This window comes from Lithobates pipiens, unplaced genomic scaffold (assembly GCF_037356315.1).
Source record: "Lithobates pipiens isolate NorthernLeopardFrog02 unplaced genomic scaffold, aLitPip1_a1.2 Scaffold_18, whole genome shotgun sequence".
In the NCBI taxonomy this organism is placed as follows: domain Eukaryota; kingdom Metazoa; phylum Chordata; class Amphibia; order Anura; family Ranidae; genus Lithobates; species Lithobates pipiens.
The window spans coordinates 620,325,203-620,344,808 of NW_027507758.1; the positions used below are offsets into that span (position 1 = coordinate 620,325,203).

Here is a 19,606-nt window from a genome sequence, read left to right on the forward strand (position 1 = left end):
TCCGTCAGACAATCCGACGGACAGTCCGTCCTACTTTTGAATGAACGGACTTGACCACACACGATGAACAGACAGTCCGTTGAAAGCTTGCGCGATGACGTGTACAGCACGTACGACGGGACTAGAAATAGGACGTCCAATACACTGCAATGCAACCTTCTGCCGTGTAAATCCTTTCTGAGCATGCGCCATACTTAGTCCGTCCAACTAGCCTACTCACGAGCGGACTGTCCGCTGAAACCAAAGTTGGACGGACAATATTACGGAAATTCCGAAATACTTAGTCCGCCAGACTGCACGCTGAAAAAGTCCGCTGAAGCCCACACACGAGCGGACTGTCCGCTGAAATGTGTTTCGGCGGACTAAGTTGGACAGACAGTCCGCCCGTGTGTACACGGCTTTACGGATCCATCATACCGTTTACCTTCTTTAAATAAGAGACCACACCGTTCTTATGGAGTATAAATGGCCATAACAGCCTTTTATTAACCAGATAAAATAAAACTCCAAAATAACTTTATAAAACAAAGTAATAACAACCATGAGAAACAACATGTTTCAACCCACGTTTATTGGTCAGTGACGTAGCTATCTCCTCTTTCACCGAATATATATATATATATATATATATATATATATATATATATATATATATATATATATATATATATATATATATATAAAATCTCCCTCTAAACCACACCAGTACACTGCGGGACCTTTATCAACCATCATAGGCCTCCAGCTGTGCCGCTCGGAGACACCCCCTTTTCCCGCAGTGCAACCACTGGTATTCACCAACCATTTGATGAATACACCGGAGGGGCCATACTACCGATGAGCCCCCCACCCCCATTTTGTCACCTCCGTTACCGCTCCCGTCACTGACCAACAAACAAAACACCGCCACAGCCCGATAGGATGACACCTCAACCTAGAGGGCCCCTCCACACCCGCAGGGCCTGCTGTATCCCCCCCTGCAATCCCAGGGACCATAGATCAAGTCCCACATCGGTAAGGTGCACTCCGTCCCTCCGTAGGTAAAGGCCGACATTCTGCTCCAGCTCCCTGTGACGTACCACCAAACCCCCCCTCCCGGACCAAAAACCTCCCAACCACCTTGTTAACCCGAATCCTGGCCTTATTGAGCCTGTCTACGGACCTAGCCATGCGCCACACGGTCCTAGCCACCATATCAGACCACACCAACAACGTGTTCGGAAATGCCGAACGCAGGTACCCCAGATCCGACTTTACGTCCGCGATCAGGTCCCTGACCGTCCGCACCACCAAATCATTCCCCCCCCGCGTGTATCACCAACACATCTGGCGGCCCGCTGAACCGCACATATTTTTTTAACCTCCGGGACAACCCCCCCCCACATCATCCCCGGCCTACCCAGCCACCTGATCTGAGCCTCCATCCGAGATATCCCCAACTGCCTCCCCTCAGGTTTGGCGTCCCCTCTCCTGGCTCCCCAGGAAACATAAGAATGTCCCACGATCCAGACAAGGCGTGGGTAACCTCCATCTGAAACGAAAAGACCAAACAAAATAATGGACAACCCCAGAGGAACACAGCAAACACCCCCCACCCCCATCACAACACCCCTTTCTTTTTTTTTTTTCTTTTTTTTTACACATATTGTAAGTTTTTTTTCACAGAAAATTCATTCCCAAACCAAACCTGGCCTAACGTAACTGCGGAATCGCCTCGATTCCCATCTCCCCAACCCGCACCTGGCCGCCTCCGTGGCGGCCCCGATCCGGAAGGAGTGCGAGGCGTATGCCGAACCGTCCATCCCCAAGTTGCCAAGACATTTTCTCAAGACCGCCACGAATTGAAATCTAGACAAACAAGACCCATCTTCGTGCACCAGCAACGGCCCACCTCCAACCACTCTCCTACGGAGAAAACACCCCACCACCTCCACCGGGCACGCTGCACACCCAGGCAACGCAAACAAACACACCCGAACCCCCTTTCCCCGTTGATCAGTTTTCGACTTCCGCAGCACCACCGACAACCTATCCACCCCGAGGAACACATCTTCCACCAACACCCCCCCGCCACAGCCCTAGACGGGCTAACCAGTTCCCCTACTCGAAACGCCCCGAAAAATGCTAACGAAAAGGCCGCCGAAAACAGCGACACCTCATACGAGGATGAACACACCAAACCCAACTGTTGTAACAGGGCCAGCAAATTAGCAAAAGTAATAGGCCGACGCGTATCCGGTCACCGGTGAGCCTTCCGGTAACCCCTGAGTGCCTGCCACACCCAAAAACCCTTCGTCCAATCAGCCTGTCCGCCCAATTTGAACCAAAACGCCAAACCCGCCAGCTTCTTCTCGATAGACGACACCGAGCGCCCTTCTTCCATATTTCTGGACACAAAATACAAGACCAAAAGCTGCACGGCCGGCCCATCCTGCTCCACTCCCGCCTCCTGCACCAGTGCCGACCATTCCTGCCACACTCTCGTATAGGCCCCCCACGTCACGCCACTCACCGACCTCCGGATTCAACCTGCGGCGGTTCCAACACCAGCTCCCACATCCAGCCCGGGCAATCCCAGCCTTCTTCGTCCGCCTCCGGAGCCAAGGCCCTGAACTTGTCCCACTGAAAGCGAGACAAAGCGTCAGCCAGCATGTTCTCCACCCCCGGGATGTGCACAGCGTAAAGAAACACGTTCAATAGCATGCAACGCAACACCAACTGTCGCATCAGCCGAACGACAGGTTGTGAAGACGCCGACATACTATTGATGACCTGCACCACCCCCATATTGTCGCAGTTCAGCCTAAGCTTAAGGTTCCAACACGACTCCCCCCACAATTCCAAAGCCAGCACCACCGGAAACAGTTCCAGCAGTACCAGATTCCGCACAAGGCCCGCTGTGACCCAGGAGCGCGGCCAGGGTGCCGCACTCCATCGTCCCTGGAAAAAGGCCCCGTACCCCGTGGACCCCGCCGCATCGGTAACCAATTCCACATCGAAATTGCTCACCGGGCCCGACATCCACATTGCCCTGCCATTGTACTCAGCCAAGAACAGATACCACACCTTCAGATCTTCCCTGTGTTCCTTGGTGAGGCGAATGAAGTGAGTTGGGGAAGCGACCCCCGCCGTCGCCGCAGACATCCGTCTACAGAAAACCCTCCCCATGGGAATAATCCGGCAAGCAAAATTAAGCTTGCCCAGCAGCGATTGCAACGAGCGTAAGCGAACCTTCCACAGACCTTGCATTTCCCTGATGACCCTGCGCAAGTCCACCAACTTATCCTCAGGCAACCGGTATTCCATAGCCATGGAATCGATCACGATGCCAAGGAAGCTCAGTTCAGTCCTAGGACCCTCCGTCTTATCGGCCGCCAATGGCACGCCGAACCTCTCCGCCATGTGCTGCAACGTAGAAAGCAAAATCGCACACACATTCGAAGAGGGAGGGCCCACACACAAGAAATCATCCAAGTAATGGATGAGCGACTCTACACCCGACATGTCCCGAACCACCCACTCCAAGAACGAACTAAACGCCTCAAACATCGTGCAAGAAATGGAGCAACCCATGGGCAGGCACTTGTCTACATAAAACCGGTCCTGCCAGCAACATCCCAACAATCGAAAACTCTCGGGGTGCACAGGCAGCAACCGAAAAGCCGCCTCCACATCCGACTTTGCCATCAACGCCCCCTTCCCGTAACGCCGTACCCAACGCACCGCAGCATCAAACTACGTGTAAGACACCGCGCACGCTTCCGGGTCGATGAAATCATTCACCGACCCCCCCCCCCCCCTTCGGAAAGGACAGATGGTGGATCAACCGAAACTTGTTGGGTTCCTTTTTGGGGACCACCCCCAATGGTGACACCACCAAATCCCCAAGGGGCTTACTCGTGAACGGCCCCGCTACACGCCCCAACGCCACCTCCTTCGCCAATTTTTCCGACACCACCCCAGGATGTTGCAACGCCGACCGCAAGTTCCCAGCCTGCAAAGGGACCACCGACAACCCACAAGGAATCCTAAAACCGTGGCGGAAGCCCGCCCCCAGCAACCCGCCACAGCCCGGTCCGGGTACCTATTTAGGAAAGGCTGCATCCTTTCCCACATCACCGGAGTCGTCCCTCTTGTGAGCAGGCTCTCCGGGACGTCTCCCCTTCTTAAAACACCGAGCGAAAGTGTGGGCTCCCCCACACCCAGAGCATTCATGCTTAAACTTGCATGTTCCCCCGAATTTGCACGTGCCTTCGTTAAATTGCCAGCACACTCCCCACTTTTTTCCGGCCGGCGATCCCGAGGAGTGGCTACCCCCGGCCCCCCCTGGAAATAACTGCGAAGGCGTCCGTGCAGCAGCCATGAGCCTCATCTAGAGGCTAATGTCCTTATGGTCCCAACGCAGCGTGGGCCAGACCGCCCGACGCTGGCGGAACTGCTCGTCGTACCTCAACCAAGCAGTACCCCCATAGACCCTGTAAGCCTCCCCGATAGCGTCCATATAACAAAACAACGCCGAGCAATGCTCGGGGTTCTTTTGTCCTATGACGCTGGCCATGATCGCGAACGCTTGCAACCAGTTGGCAAACGTTCGCGGAATCAATCTATAACGCCTCTTCTCCTCATCTTCCTTCTTGGAATCGTCCGGCTTCACCCGATCCAAGTTAAACTTCTCAAGGGGCAATAGCGAAAATATCTCCACGTATTCCCCCTTAACAATTTTATCCCTGACCTCCTGCTTCAAATGTGTGCCCAAGGGCCCCTCGAAGCACACGTACATCTCACATTTAGCCGCGTCCGCTATCCGCACAATGTCCGACCTAACGGACGGCTCCGCGGACCCCTTGGAACCAACCCCTGTGTCCGCCACCGCCGGCGCCCCCGGGGAAGCAGCCGCCACACCCAGGTGGGACGAAACCTCCGCCCCCCGCGAGGGAGTCACCCCCACACCCAGAACCGGCCCACCCCCAGGAGCCTCCCCCACGGACTGCCCCGTACCCCCATCAAAGCGACCCACCAACGCCCTCAAACCCTCCAGCAGCTCCTGCAACTGACCCCCAAATCCCGGGGCCCCCGTTCCAGTCCCAACCCGCGGTTGGCACGTTGCGGCCACCCGCGCAGCCGGGGGGACCGCTGGGCCCCCACCCCCCGAAACCACCCCCAACAAACATTGCAATGCATTAGTAAAAACGGAGTTGTCACACGACTTACCGGGCTGACTGGGAGCCGTCCCCACAGCCGTTGCGCCGACCGCCTGCGCAGGAACCGACCATCCGGCCACCTCACCGTCCTCCGACAGCTCTCCCTCGGAACGTCCATCTTCCTCCTGACCGCTTGCCGACTGCAGCCCCCCAGGCGATGGAGACCTGGACGCCGTGCGGCCACCCTCGGTTCCACGGCACACCGACAACGCACCGCTCCTTGCAGGGGTCCCTTCGCTCCTGGGCTGCTGCACAGAAGGGCCGTCCATGGCACCGCTCTGAATCCGGGATCCCCGTCGGCTACTGCCCGGAGGCGTCCGCCTCCCTGCCGCGAATCCCGAGATCCAGCCCGCAGAACCAGCTGCGGCCGGAGGCGCCGACCTTCTATCCGCTCCCCCCCGCCCGTGCAGGGCTGCGGGGGAGCCCGAAACCAGCGGTGGTCCCCCCCAAAGCTCCCCCCCGCATCCCCCACGTGCCCTCCGCCGACCCAGGCTCGCACCCCCCCCGTCAGAGCTGAACCCCCGGCCACAACCCCCCCATGCTGGCCACCGCCGTCCACCGCCCCCCCCCCCAGCCTTCCCACCTCCGGTGCTCTTCACTGTGTGCTTCCCCCCAATCCGCCCCCTCAGCCCGTGCAGAGCTGCTGGGGGATCATCCCGTCCAGGCCGACCGCCATGCGGTGGGGAATCGGCGTCATCTTGGCCCGTGGCCCCGCCTCCCGAACTTGCAGGCCGGCGAGCAGGCCTTCTCAGTCCACCGGTGGGCAAATAGAAGCCCCTCTTCGCCGGCGGGGCCGACACATCGCTACCCGGGCTCCCCGCCAGCCTCGCGGGCCCCCCGCCCCCCCGGGGAATAACGGAGCGGCGGCCGAGACACCCGGCCGCGCGCGGCCTCCCGCTGGCCATGCCCGACCTCGCCGCCCCCAGCCAGCACCGCCGCGACCTGGGCCTGGAGCCAAGCCGGCCCCTTCGTCTCCGCCGCCGCCCGCAATTGTTCTAACAGTCCCGCGACGTCCGCCATGCTGATAGATGCAACGAGGAGCGGCATGTAAAAAACCGCCTCCTCGCACGTTGGCCTCCGACTGGCTTTCCCCCAGCTCCGCCCCTTTTAAGTATGGCCGCTCCCCCACCCGAAAACTCCTCCCTCTGGGCGTGACTGGGCACCTCGTCATGCCCAGCCCTGCTCTACGTTCCCCTGCGTGTCCTACGCTCCGGGCTTCACTGATTGCCAACGAGCGTGCACCGATTATACAGATGCTGGTAACACAATGATACAATCTCTGTAGGAAGACCGAGCATACAGATACTGGTAACACAATAATTCAAATGTAGATGGTGCTGTGCATATAAATATATCTGACAAGTGCATTACAAATCAATATACAAATCAAACATAAAGTAAATCAATATTGCATAAATCTCAAGTGCACCAATATAGACAAGTGCTTGTAGTGGCTAAAAAATAATGTCCCAGTGCAATTAAATAAATATACAGTATACATAATCCACTCATGTGATCTGTTCTCCTTTTTAAATGTGGGGGGGGCTAGACGACGTGATTTTTTTTTTTTTTTTTTTTTGTGACAGGTTCTCTTTAATGAGATACCAGGGGGATACAAGACCTCGGATGTCTTGCCTCTCCTCCAATGAACCTAAGGCCTATTGGACTGATGCATGTAGGGGGCTATTTTACTGTGTGACATGTTTCCCCTGCATGTGTGTCACTTCCTGTGGTTATGGGATATATACAAGAGAACTGACTTTGTGGTGCAGAGTCCGGTGTAAATCACGGAATAGCCGGCAAATAAAAATTCAGAAAAAAATGGTGTGGAGCCCCCCCCCCCCCCCCCCAATCCATACAAAACCCTTATTGAAAGCATGCAGCTCATCAAGCCAGGAAATGGGGAAGGGAGCTAGCACCCCCCCACCTGAACCATACCAGGCCACATGCTCTCAACATTGTCGGGGGATTTAGGGCAGGAGGACTCCCCCCACCCCCCCCCCCCCCCCCCTCAAGTACCTTGTCCCCATGTTGATGGGGACAAGGGCCTTTTCCCCACAACCCTGGGCTGTGGTTTTTGGGGTCTGCAGGCGGGGGTCATATCGGAATCTGGAAGTCCCCTTTAACAGGGGGGGCCAGATCTTGGCTTCCCCCTATGAGGATACAGCTGTTGTGCACATTGCTGGATCGCAATGCGGCTTAGGTAAGTATTGGAGGGGGGGGGGCCTGGAAGGACTGCTGCAAACAGAATAGAATAGTATGCATTAAGGTAAAAAACACTGAGCCTTTAGAACCACTTTAAGCCACATGCAAGAGAAGTCTTGAAAAGCAGCAGGCAGGAAGGAGCAGACATCTGTGGGGTAGTGTGGAGGGGTTCACAGCTGTGAGGGAGTTACCTCTTTGGAGACTGAGACCCTGGTTTTGCTGAAATCCTGCAGCTTGTCTTGTACCTGAAATAAGTGGGAACCCTGAACCCCAGTGTGGGACTAACAGACTGGCGGTGAGCCATGTTGTATAGTTTTTGTTCGGGGTTGCTTTACTTTTGCTAAAGAAAGCTATTTGTGTTTCTGTTATGAAATACCAATAAAGACTATTCATTTTACAGTAAGCTGGTCATCTTGGGGCCTCCATATGACACCTTATCACCATTCTAAAATTCTCAACTATCTGTCTACAGAGAAAACTGCACAGATCACATGACCACATCAATGAAGATGGAGGAGGACTGGAGTCACATGACTGAAAGGGTACTAAACCTCACCCTGCAGATCATCTACCTGCTGACTGGAGAGGTGAGGAGGATTCTGGGAGGTCATACGACATCACTCTAATCTTTATTAATAATACACACACACCTGACTGTAGAGGTGAGGAGGATTCTGGGATACTAACATGATATTCCTATTGATTTTCCAATATAGAGATCTCCTCTTGTGAAGTCAGGTGATCATATGACCATCACAGTGCCTCCATGTGACTCCCTAAAACCTAAGAGACACAACATGCAGAAGATTCTAGACATCACCAAGAAGATAATGGAGCTGCTGACAGGAGAGGTGAGTGGTGCTGGGAATTCTGGGACATTATCCAGTAACAGACAATGGATGTGTCTGGATGGTGACTGTATCATTGTGTGTGTCAGGTTCCTATAAGGTGTCAGGATGTCACTGTCTATTTCTCCATGGAGGAGTGGGAGTATTTAGAAGGACACAAGGATCTCTACAAGGACGTCATGATGGACAATCAGCCGCCCCTCACATCACCGGGTAAGAGGAGACTTTATTGTAAAGGAGAGAGCAGTACGGAGGCTCCACCTAGATCCCCCATCATCTGATAAACACATAGAAACAATGTATTCAGTCAGTGTGTGTGTTTCCTACAGATGGATCCAGTAATGGGAGCCCACCAGAGAGAGGCCCCCTTCCTCTGTATCCCCGGGATTCCACACAGGAAGGTCACACCATCCATCACCATCATCCGGTAGGTGGAGTTGACTGTCTGGAACATAAAATGATTGACATGTGGAGACGATGTGTGGACTCTACAAGATCTTTTCTGTGTGATCTCACATCATAAATACTTCTATGTTACAGATGTTGTTTTCTGCCATTCTGTTGGTTTAGGGTGAAGATCCGATGGACATAAAAGTTGAGGGTGAAGTAGAAGAGACGTATATGAGTGATGGTCAGCAATATATGGAGGAGGCTGGAATTACGAGGTCATTTGAAGAGGAGGACACTCCTACAGAGATCAGCCCAGGTGAGCCATAATATATTCTTGTCATGGCATTGCGACATAAAAAAAATTATAAATCGTATAGAAATACACGACCCACGGAACATTTTACAAAACGTCTCATGCTTTCAAGATACAGGAAGAGTCTTTGACAATAGCTACATCAACCAAGATACTCTAATTGGATCTTTTAACCACTTCCCATCCGCCATATAGCAAAATGACGACCGGAAAGTGGTTCTGTTATCCTGAATGGATGTCATATAATGTCCAGCAGGATAAGCCGCGATCGTGGGGGGGTGGCACAGCATGGCGATCGGTGGTGTATCAGTCTGACACACTGCATCTCTGATCGAGATAAAGAGCCTATGACATAGGCTCTTTACCGTGTGATCAGGTGTGCCCAATCAAACCTGATCATGGTGTAAACAGGAAAAGCTGTGTGTCTGCTTTTCCTCAACTTGCACTGACAGGTGCGAATAGAGGAGAGCCGATCAGCTGCTCTCCTGACAGGGGGGGTCTGCACTGATTGATTATAGTGCAGCCCCCCCCTTGAGGATGCCCACCCATGACCACCAGGTAAGCCCACTAGACCCTAACAGTGATGCCAATCAATGCCCATCAGTGATGCCTGCCAGTGCCTTCTGATGAGTCCTGCTTATCAGTGCAGTCTATCAGTGCTACATATAAGTGGCACCTCATCAGTGTCCATCAGTGAAGGAGAAAACTTTCTTATGTACAAAGCTTTGTAACAGAAACAAAGAAACTTTTATTTTTTTATTTTTTCTAAATTTTTGGTCTTTTTCTATTTTTAGCACAAAAAAATAAAAACCTCAGTGGTGATCAAATACCACCAAAATAAAAGCTCTATTTGTGAGAACAAAATGATAAAAATTAAATTTGGGTACGGCGTCGCGTGACCGAGCAATTGTCATTCAAAATATGAGAGCGCTGAAAGCTGAAAATTGGTCTGGGCAGGAAAGTGTACAAGTGCCCTTCAAGGTCCATAAATAAACGGATTTAAGATTGAGGAAAAGATGATACTTCAGGTTTAAAAATAACAAGACAATAGACCGCCCTTCTAGGCATGTGCATGATGGAAAAATTGAGTTTTGTTTTGTTAATCTAGTTATTGTCATGAAATTTGGTTGATTTGTTCAATTCGTATTTGGAATTTACTGATTTTTAAAAAAAATTGGAATCGTTAAAATTGATATATTTTGAATCGGGCAAATCAAAAAGTTTAGATTTGATATTTTTTGATTTTTTTTTTCCCGATTCAAATGGGGCAAAGTAAACAAACAAAAAAATCTTCATCAAATGATTGCAATGACTGTTTAAATCACCTTTTGGCTTAACTAAACCAGCATTATTTCAAAATGGTACTCTAATAACACACGCAGTCTTTGATTTCAGTAATATGTGTACAGTAATTCTGCGTACACACGGTTGGATTTTCCGATGGAAAATGTTCAATGGGAGCTTGTTGTCTGTAATTCCGACCGTGTGTAGGCTCCATCGGACATTTTCCATTGGAATTTCCATCACACAAAATTTGAGAGCTGGTTTTCAAATTTTTCGACAACAAAATCTGTTGTTGAAAATTCCGATCGTATGTACACAATTCCTACGCACAAAGTTCCATACATGCTCGGAATCAAGCAGGAGAGCCGCCCTGGCTATTGAACTTAATTTTTCTCGGCTCGTCGTACATGTTGTACCTCACCGCGTTCTTGACGTTCGCAATTTCCGACAAGATTTGTGTGACGGTGTGTATGCAAGACAAGTTTGAGCCAACATCCGTTGGGAAAAAAAACATGGATTTTGTTGTTGGAAAATCCTATCATGTGTACAGGGCATCAGAATTCGACTGGCGTTTGATGTAAAATTTTATTTGAATTTCAGCCCGAAATTCAGACTAATTTTGCTTTAGTTGGAGGATTCGGTAAAATTTGTTTATATTCTAATTTGGGTATACGGACTTATCTGAATAATGAAAAATGTGTCTGATTAATAATATGAAACGAACCGTACATGTCTACTACCCTCATCGTTTCAAGGCTGAAGAAGTTACCTGTCCCTTATGCCCCGTACACACGAGCGGTATTTCCGTCGGAAAAATCTTGGATGGTTTTTCTGATGGAATTCCGCTCAAGCTTGGCTTGCATACACATGGTCACACAAGAATTCTCTGAACTTTCGACCGTCAAGAACGCAGTGACGTACAACACTACGACAAGCCGAGAAAATTAAGTTCAATGCTTACGAGCATGCGTTGAATTGTTTCCGAGCATGCGTAGGAATTTTGCACATCAGAATTGGAACAGACAATCGGAATTTCCGATCGGAACTTTTTCCGACCTAAAAATTGAGAACCTGCTCTCAATCTTTTGCTGGTGGGAATTCCGCCAGCAAAAGTCCGATGGAGCATACACACAATTGGAATTTCAGACCAAAAGCTCACATCGGACTTTTGCTGGCGGAATTTCCGATCCTGTGTACGGGGCAAAAGACCCAAATTATTTATTCAGCTGTGGCTCCAAACAATAGTGAAGCTACTAGTTAATTATAAACCAAATAAAACCCAGTTTCAAGCTCAAAACCGAAACTGAAGACTATATGTGAGCAATATATACAGTATCTAACAAAAGTGAGTACACCCCTCACATTTTTGTAACTATTTTATGCTATCTTTTCATGTGACAACACTGAAGAAATTACACTTTGCTACAATGTAAAGTAGTGAGTGTACAGCTTGTATAACAGTGTACATTTGCTGTCCCCTCAAAATAACAGGATGTGGTAAATGTGCAGGCTACGCGATCGGAGCACACAGCTCCTTCTACTGGCCTGCTGTACCATAGAGGTTACCAGCTTAAATACACATAGGCGTGATTGTCTGTCTGTCTGTGGCTACAATGGCTAGCAGACATTGGACATTGTTTAAATGCATTAGAAACAATACCTATCACAACGAATGGTAAAATATACATAAGTAGACAGGCAAATCATCACAGTAATGTAGCATAGCTCCCAACTATCCCTGATTTGGAGCAATGTCCCTCATTCGTCCCTCATTTTGGTCTGATCTATAAAGTTGTATATAAAATGCACTTTTTATCCTTCAAAAAGTGTTTCCCAGTGCTAAATCTTTCATCTAATTTCTAAATTGCTGCATTTGTACACGTTAAAAGCCGATATAAAGTTAAAAAAAAAAAAAGCACTTGTGGCTTTAACCTTTTTTTTCTGGGTTAGTTCTCCTTTAAGGAGGTGTGGCCAGGGGGTGTGTCCTATGCCTACATACGTTTATTAGTAGGTGTCCCTCATTCCTATTTCAAAATGTTGGGATAATGAATGGCTTCAAAGCGTAATAGACCATAACTTAATGGTGTGCACCCTCATCCCAATCAGGTAATCTAGAAAAAAGGTGCTGACATATCTGGTCTCCTATCAGAGATGTCAACAGGGAAAATGTGAGCAAGGGGACTATCACGGGGCACAAATAGTGTTAAAAAATGGTTAAGACAAAAACGTTAATTAATATAAAAACTATTTATTCAAAATACAGAAGTATATTATCTTCAAATAAGAGTCACAGATTCGTAGAAAAGGGTGAGGTAATTCTCGACTAGTTTAGCTTCACAGCTTCTTCAGGATATTACCTACATCTAAAGATACATTGATTTAGTATAAAGTTTATTATATGTTGTAATCACAGTGTCTTATATATGTTGGGAGGTATAATATAGACCCAGGATGAAGGGGGTGGGAAGGAGAAAATGGGGGGGGGGGGGGGGGGGGGGTAATGCATAATTATCATAACCAACCTACAGGGCAATCCTGGAAGTGAAAACATGATTGAAATTAGTGAAAGTAACTTGTAAACAACAATTGAAAAATTAAGAATTGTAGAAATAAAGTAAATACATCACATTCAGTCTTAAGACTATAATTACTAACTATCCGTAAACCACCACCCCCAAGACAAGGATATAGGACATGCGACATCCGGAGTAATGCAAGATATTACAAATATGTGGTGTAAAACAACTGGGTATTGCAATAAGGTATGGCCCTCAATTTCCTCATTTACCCCTCCAGGAGAAAGGATATATGCAGAAAGTCTCCTGCTGGCATAAACGTTTGAAACGTTCTGCTGCGGGCAAGCTTGCCTCGATCACCCATACCTTGAGGCCAACTGTAGATTGCTGATACTTCTCCAGAAAATGTCTGGGAATGGTATCTTTATCACATATGAAGCATCTGTGCTCGCTGAATCGTTCGCGAAAGGTACGGATGGTTCTGCCAACATAGAATTGGCCACGTGGACAAGTCAGACCGTAAACCACATATTCACTGGAACAATTGTGGAACTCTTTAATCGCATAGGTTTTGCCTTTGATTGTAAATCTCTTTTGGCTGTGCTGTACAAATTGACAAGTCAGACATCGTTTTTTACGGCATTGAAACATACCCTATAGAGGAATTAAAGGGTTGTAAATGCTGTCGGGTCGGTGGCCTTTTTTTTTTTTTCTTAGAAGGTGCAATTTTCTTTTTTTTTAATTATTTTTTTTTTCCCTTTGATGTTTTTGGCTCTATGGTACAACACTTTGGGTTTCTCTGTAAGGGATGTCTTCAGGAAGGGGTTCTCGAGTAATATGGACCAATGCTTAGACATAATACTCCCCATTCTTTTGTATTGGTCGTGAAATTGGGTAGTGAATCACGTGGGCTGGGTTTCACTAATCCCAGCTGATATTTTGAGAGGGTTTTTTGTTTTTTTTGTTTTTTGCGTAGTGTTGACACCAGAGAAGAGGGGTACCCTTTATCAAGACATTTTTGACTCGGTAACTCACTCTGTATTTGTAAATTGACATCCCTTGTACAACTGTTATGGATTCTGTGTAATTGGCTTTTTGGAATATTATTAATCCATTTTGGATGGTGGCAACTGCGGTACTGGAGGAAGGAGTTGACAGTAGTTGGTTTTATAAAGTTTTTGGCATATATCGTGGGGCCCTCATGACATAGAAAGAAAGCTAGTTGATCTGGATCAGTAACATAGGTAAAAGATAGCCCTAAAGAGTTATTAATGCAGTGTTGTACCATCAGATCAATACTTTCTTGGGGGCCGTTCTACTTGTAAAAGAATGTCATCATCATCTTTGGGGGGCTGCTGCCATCCTGGAGGTCCATTAGAGGGTCTGGGTGGCTGCTGGTGGAAGAGCTGGGACACCTGGAACGTCCGGGAAGTCTATGCAAACCGTTGTGGACCAAAGAAATGACATCACAGGAAGAGGTGGGGACTGGAACATCAGCAATATAGCAGCCATAATAAATATAATGGGAGTGTTGCAGGTGATGTACTGCAATTCCCCAAAACCCATGGTTAAATTGGCATAGCTAGGGGAAAAATTTGCCCCCATAGCTGTGCCGTTGGACTGTAGATAGTATTCACCGTCAATCTCAAAGTAGTTGTACTTGAAGCAAAACTGTGTGGCTTCTAAAATGAAGTGGGCCTGTCTTGGGTTGACCAGGGGGTCCTCAGCTAAAAAGTGTTCCACGGGCCTGAGACCTACCTCATGGGGTATAGAGGTGTAGAGGGACCTGACTTGTATGTGGGCTTGCAAACATAAGTTTTGAGAATCTCTAGAAGATGTGTACCATCTCTGATATATGATGGTAAGTTCTGGGCTAGAGGTTGGAGGAACTTGTCAACATACATGGAAAAACCCCTAGTGACGCTCTCCATTGAGGCCACTATAGGTCAGCCTGGTGAGTTGTGATGGTCCTTGTGGACTTTGGGCAGATGGTAAATTATGGCGTACTATAAAAACCTCTCTTGAAGGATAGTTCAGCTTTGGAAATAACGCCCTCTGAAAAAGCCGCACTTATTAGAGAGGCCAGAGAATGTGGGTAATGTGTCGTGTGCAAGTCTTGTATAGGTATTATGGTCAGATAATAGTCTGTTAGCTTCTTGGTGTAAACTTGTCCTATATAACACTACCCGCCCCCCAGTCTGCAAATTTGATGACAATATTTTGGTTATTGGCTAAGTCATCTAGTGCCTTCTGCTCTAATGGGGTAAGATTCAAAGAAAAAAGTGTGTGCAGGATGGTGGTGAGTCAAGGCTGGTTTATCACATCCCAAAAAAATTGCAACAAGAAAAATGGGGTAAGATTAGTTGTTCTTTTGGGATTAGATTTACACATTTTGATGAGGTCAGAGTACACAACCTGGTAAATTGTTTTTATATAGGGCCCGCAGCAGACCGTTTCAAACATTTATGCCGTCAGGATACTTTCTGGATATATTTGCCCCCTTAATGACCAGGTCATTTTTTGCGATACGGCACTGTGTCGCTTTAACTGACAATTGTCGTGCGACGCTGTACCCAAACAAAATTGAAGTCCATTTTTTTTTTTCTTTTTTTTTTCCCCCACAAATGGAGCTTTCTTTTGGTGGTATTTGATCACCTTTGCAGTTTTTATTTTTTGCGCTATGAACAAAAAAGTGCAACCAAAAAAAAACCAGATTTTTTTTTTTCTTTTTTTTTCTTTACTATAATACATATCCAAACAAAAAAGTGTGTATGTGTGTGTATATGTGTGTGTGTGTGTGTGTGTGTGTGTGTGTGTGTATATATATGTATGTGTGTGTGTATATATATATATATATATATATATTCATCAGTTTAGGCCAATATATATTGTTCTACATATTTTTATTTATTTAAAAAAAAAACTCAATAGGCATATATTGATTGGTTTGCGCAAATGTTATCGCTTCTGCAAGCTATGGGATAGATTTAGGGACTTTTATTGTTTTTACTAGTAATGGCGGCGATCTGTGTTTTTTTAGTGGGACTGTGACATTGCAGCGGACAAATCTGACCCCAAATTACACATTTTGGGGACCAGTGACATTACATTCATCAGTGCATTTTTATAGCACTGATCAATGTAAAAATGACACTCGCAGGGAAGGGGTTAACACTAGGGGGCGATCAAGGTGTTAAGTGTGTTCCTTCGGCATGTTCTAACTGTGGGGGGGGGGGGGGGTGGGCTGCCTGAGCCATGACAGAGATCACTACTCCCGATCACTGGGAATAGTAGATCTGTCATGTCACTAGTCAGAACAGGGAAGTACCTTGTTTACATAGGCAGTTCCTCATTCTGCCTCTCCTCCCCGCAATCGCAGGCTGCGGGCGGACATCGCTCATGCGCCGCTATCCTTGTACAGACTGACATACAGGTACGTCTGTTCGCACAGGAGAGCTGACCTGCCACAGTATATGTGCGTGAGCAGGTCGGTAAGTGGTTAAATACTCTTGCTCCTCTTCCTTAAATGAGGAAATTGAGGTCCATACCTTATTGTAATATCCAGTTGTTTTACACCATATATTCTTCTTAATATATACCCATATACTATTTTTTTACAGCAGACCCTTATGGTCTTACACTACTCCGGATGTCGCATGTCCTATATCCTTGTCTTAGTGGTTTACGGATAGTTAGTAATTGTTGTCTTAAGACCGAATGTCATGTATTTACTTTATTTCCACAACTCTTCATTTTTCAATTGTTGTTTACAAGTTACTTTCACCAATTTCAATCATGTTTTCTCTCCCAGCCGGATTGCCCGCTAGGCTGGTTATGATAATTATGCACGATTTCCCTCATTTCCCTTCACCTCTCCCCCACCTTTTCATCCTGGTTCTATATTGCTGTTCAATATGAAAATTTGGCTGTCTACTGATGTATATTTTACCATTCCATGTGATATGTATTGTTTTTAATATGTTTAAATGATGTCCATTGTAGTTCCACGGCCGCATACAGTATGTGCATTTAAGCTGGTAACCTCCTCAGTACAGCAGGCCAGTAGAAGGAGCTGTGTGCTCTGAGCGCGTAGCCTGCACAGTCATCACATCCTTCTCATGATCGGGTCTCCGCCTCTTCCTGTGATGTCATTTCTTCCCATGCGGTCCACGATGGTTTGCATAGACTTCCTAGATGTTCTAGGCATCCCAGCTCTTCCTCCAGCAGCCATCCAGACCTTCTAATGTACCTCCAGGACAGCGGCAGCCCCAAAGGATGATGACATTCTTTTACAAGCAGGAGTTACCTTACATCCTGTAACTGTTCTTAATATTATGAATTAAATACCATGTTTTAATATTATACTTAGGTGTGTCAACCCCTTCCCTTTTTTTCTGTCATATTGTCACTTATTTTCTGCAACTCTGAATTTTGAACCTCTTGTTTATCAGAGATCACATGACCCAGTGCCTAGGCTTGTGGTTGTGTGAAGAGCGTGTACCTCCCAGTACTCATTGGTTCCTTCTCTTCCAACAAGGCTTTCCCAATTTAGAACTTATCTAGGAGGACCAAAGAACTGAAGAGGGGAAGCTGCAACTGCTTAGGACATCTACAGAGAAAATCTGCTCACTCACACTTACCCGATCCAGATGGATTCTTGACCTAAAGAGCTAACCTTCTTGTACCTATTTATATTTTTCCAGGAGACGCCATCAAGAAACCCTCAAAGGATCGTCTCACTTTATCTCCAGTTTGCGAAATGGAAGATGAGGACATTACAAGAGATGGTGCAGGAGAAATTACAATGAGCTCAGCTATGGATGGTGAACTTCACAGTGTGGATAGGCCATCAAATCCCTCTGACTCTGAGCAGCCTCGTAGTGATGTTCCTGGAATTCAGGGGAAGGAGACCCTTTCCTGTCCTGAATGTGGGGAAAGTTTTAGCTCTGAATTAAATCTTTCAGTACATCAGAGATCTCACACGGGTGAGATGCCACATTCCTGTTCTAAATGCGAGAAATGCGTTATTCATAAATCGGATCTTTCCACACCTTGCAGATCTCACACGGGGGAGAAGCCATATTCCTGCCCTGAATGTGGGAAATGTTTTACAACACAATCAAAACTTGTTAGACATCAAAGATTTCACACAGGGGCAAAGCCGTATTCCTGCCCTGAGTGTGGGAAATGTTTTACAACAAAATCAAAACTTGTTAGACATCAAAGATTTCACACAGGGGAGAAGCCGTATTCCTGCCCTGAATGTGGGAAATGTTTTACAACAAAATCAAAACTTATTAAACATCAAAGATTTCACACTGGGGAGAAGCCGTATTCCTGCCCTGAATGTGGGAAATGTTTTACAACAAAATCAAAACTTGTTAGACATCAAAAATTTCACACGGGGGAGAAGCCGTATTCCTGCCCTGAGTGCGGGAAATGTTTTTCACATAAATCAGCCCTTGTTTCACATCAGAGATTGCACACAGGCGAAAAGGCGTATTTTTGCCCTGAGTGTGGGAAATGTTTTTCAGATATATCAAACTTAGTTCAACATCAGAAATCTCACACTGGCGTGAAGCCATATTCCTGTCCTGAGTGCAGAAAATGTTCCTCACAGAAATCATACCCTTGTAGACATCAGCGATTGCACACTAGGGAGAAGCCAAATTCCTGCCCTGAGTGCGGGAAAAGTTTTCTTCATAAATCAGAACTTGTCATACATTGCAGGTCTCACACAGCCAAGAAGCCACATTCTTGCACTGAATGTGGGAAATGTTTTACATCAAACTCACTGCTTGTTATACATCAGAGATCTCACACAGGGGAGAAGCCATATTCATGTTCTGAATGTGGGAAATGTTTTACATGGAAATCAAGTCTTCATAAACATCAGAGATCTCACACTGGGAAGAAGACCTATTTTTGCCCTGTGTGTGGGAAATGTTTTTCGGACAAATCACTCCTGCGTAAACATCGGAGATCTCACAAAAGAGAGATGCTATATCTCTGTCCTGAATGTGGGGAATGTTTTGTGCAGAAAACAGACCTTGCTAGACATCTGAGGGTTCACACTGGGGAAAAGCCATTCTCCTGTCCTGAGTGTGGGAAATCTTTTTCGCAGAAAACAAACCTTGTTTCACATGAGATATTGCACACAGGGGAGATGTCACATTCCCGCACTGAATGTGGAAAAGGTTTTACATTGAAGAAAAGCCTGCTTCAGTATCGCAGATCTCACAGAGGAAAGAAGTAATTTTTCTGTTCTGAGTGTGGGAAATGTTTTATTTTTTACAGAAATCATACTTTGTTAGACATCAGAGAGCTTTCATAGGGTAGAAACAAGAGGGAAATATTTTACTATTCACGGGAGGTTCACTATACTTGCTCATAAGCTCGGAATGTTGATCTGAGCCCAGTTCTTGTAATAATACTTAAAGTGAAATATTAAAAATGCATAATTCCTTAAATCATTAGCTTGGGAGGTGCCTTAAATCTGCCTGTGAAGAGGCACGTGTATGATGTAAACAAGAAAAGTGACATTTTCATAGAAAATAAAAATATTTAAATTGCTGGCTGCTAAATGAAATTTCCTGGTCAGCTTCACTTTGTTTGTAAACAAAGGGTATTCCCTTCATCCATACCAAACTTATCCTAAGGTGAGGGTCTGATAATGGATTATAAGCAGGACTCCACAAAAAATAATTAACCACTAGGGACGAGCCGAACACCCTCCGGTTCGGTTCGCACAAGAACTTTCGAACGGGCCGTAAATTCGTACGAACTTTAGAACCCCATTAAAGTCAATGGGACTCAAATTTTCGAAATCAAAAGTGCTCATTTTAATGG

General features: G+C 46.9%; 1 protein-coding gene across 1 annotated transcript in view; it reads left to right on the top strand.

The window, feature by feature from the left end:
• LOC143989427 (uncharacterized) overlaps positions 1 to 19,346 on the top strand; it is a 30,366-nt gene extending 11,020 nt beyond the window's left edge. The window contains exons 2-7 of the mRNA XM_077489552.1: positions 7,879 to 7,993; positions 8,123 to 8,257; positions 8,344 to 8,467; positions 8,584 to 8,681; positions 8,825 to 8,960; positions 17,461 to 19,346. Coding sequence (XP_077345678.1) covers positions 7,898 to 7,993; positions 8,123 to 8,257; positions 8,344 to 8,467; positions 8,584 to 8,681; positions 8,825 to 8,960; positions 17,461 to 19,013 — 2,142 coding nt within the window. The 5' untranslated portion in view covers positions 7,879 to 7,897 and the 3' untranslated portion in view covers positions 19,014 to 19,346. The remainder of the gene's footprint in view (positions 1 to 7,878; positions 7,994 to 8,122; positions 8,258 to 8,343; positions 8,468 to 8,583; positions 8,682 to 8,824; positions 8,961 to 17,460) is intronic.
• The last annotated feature ends 260 nt before the right edge of the window (positions 19,347 to 19,606 follow it).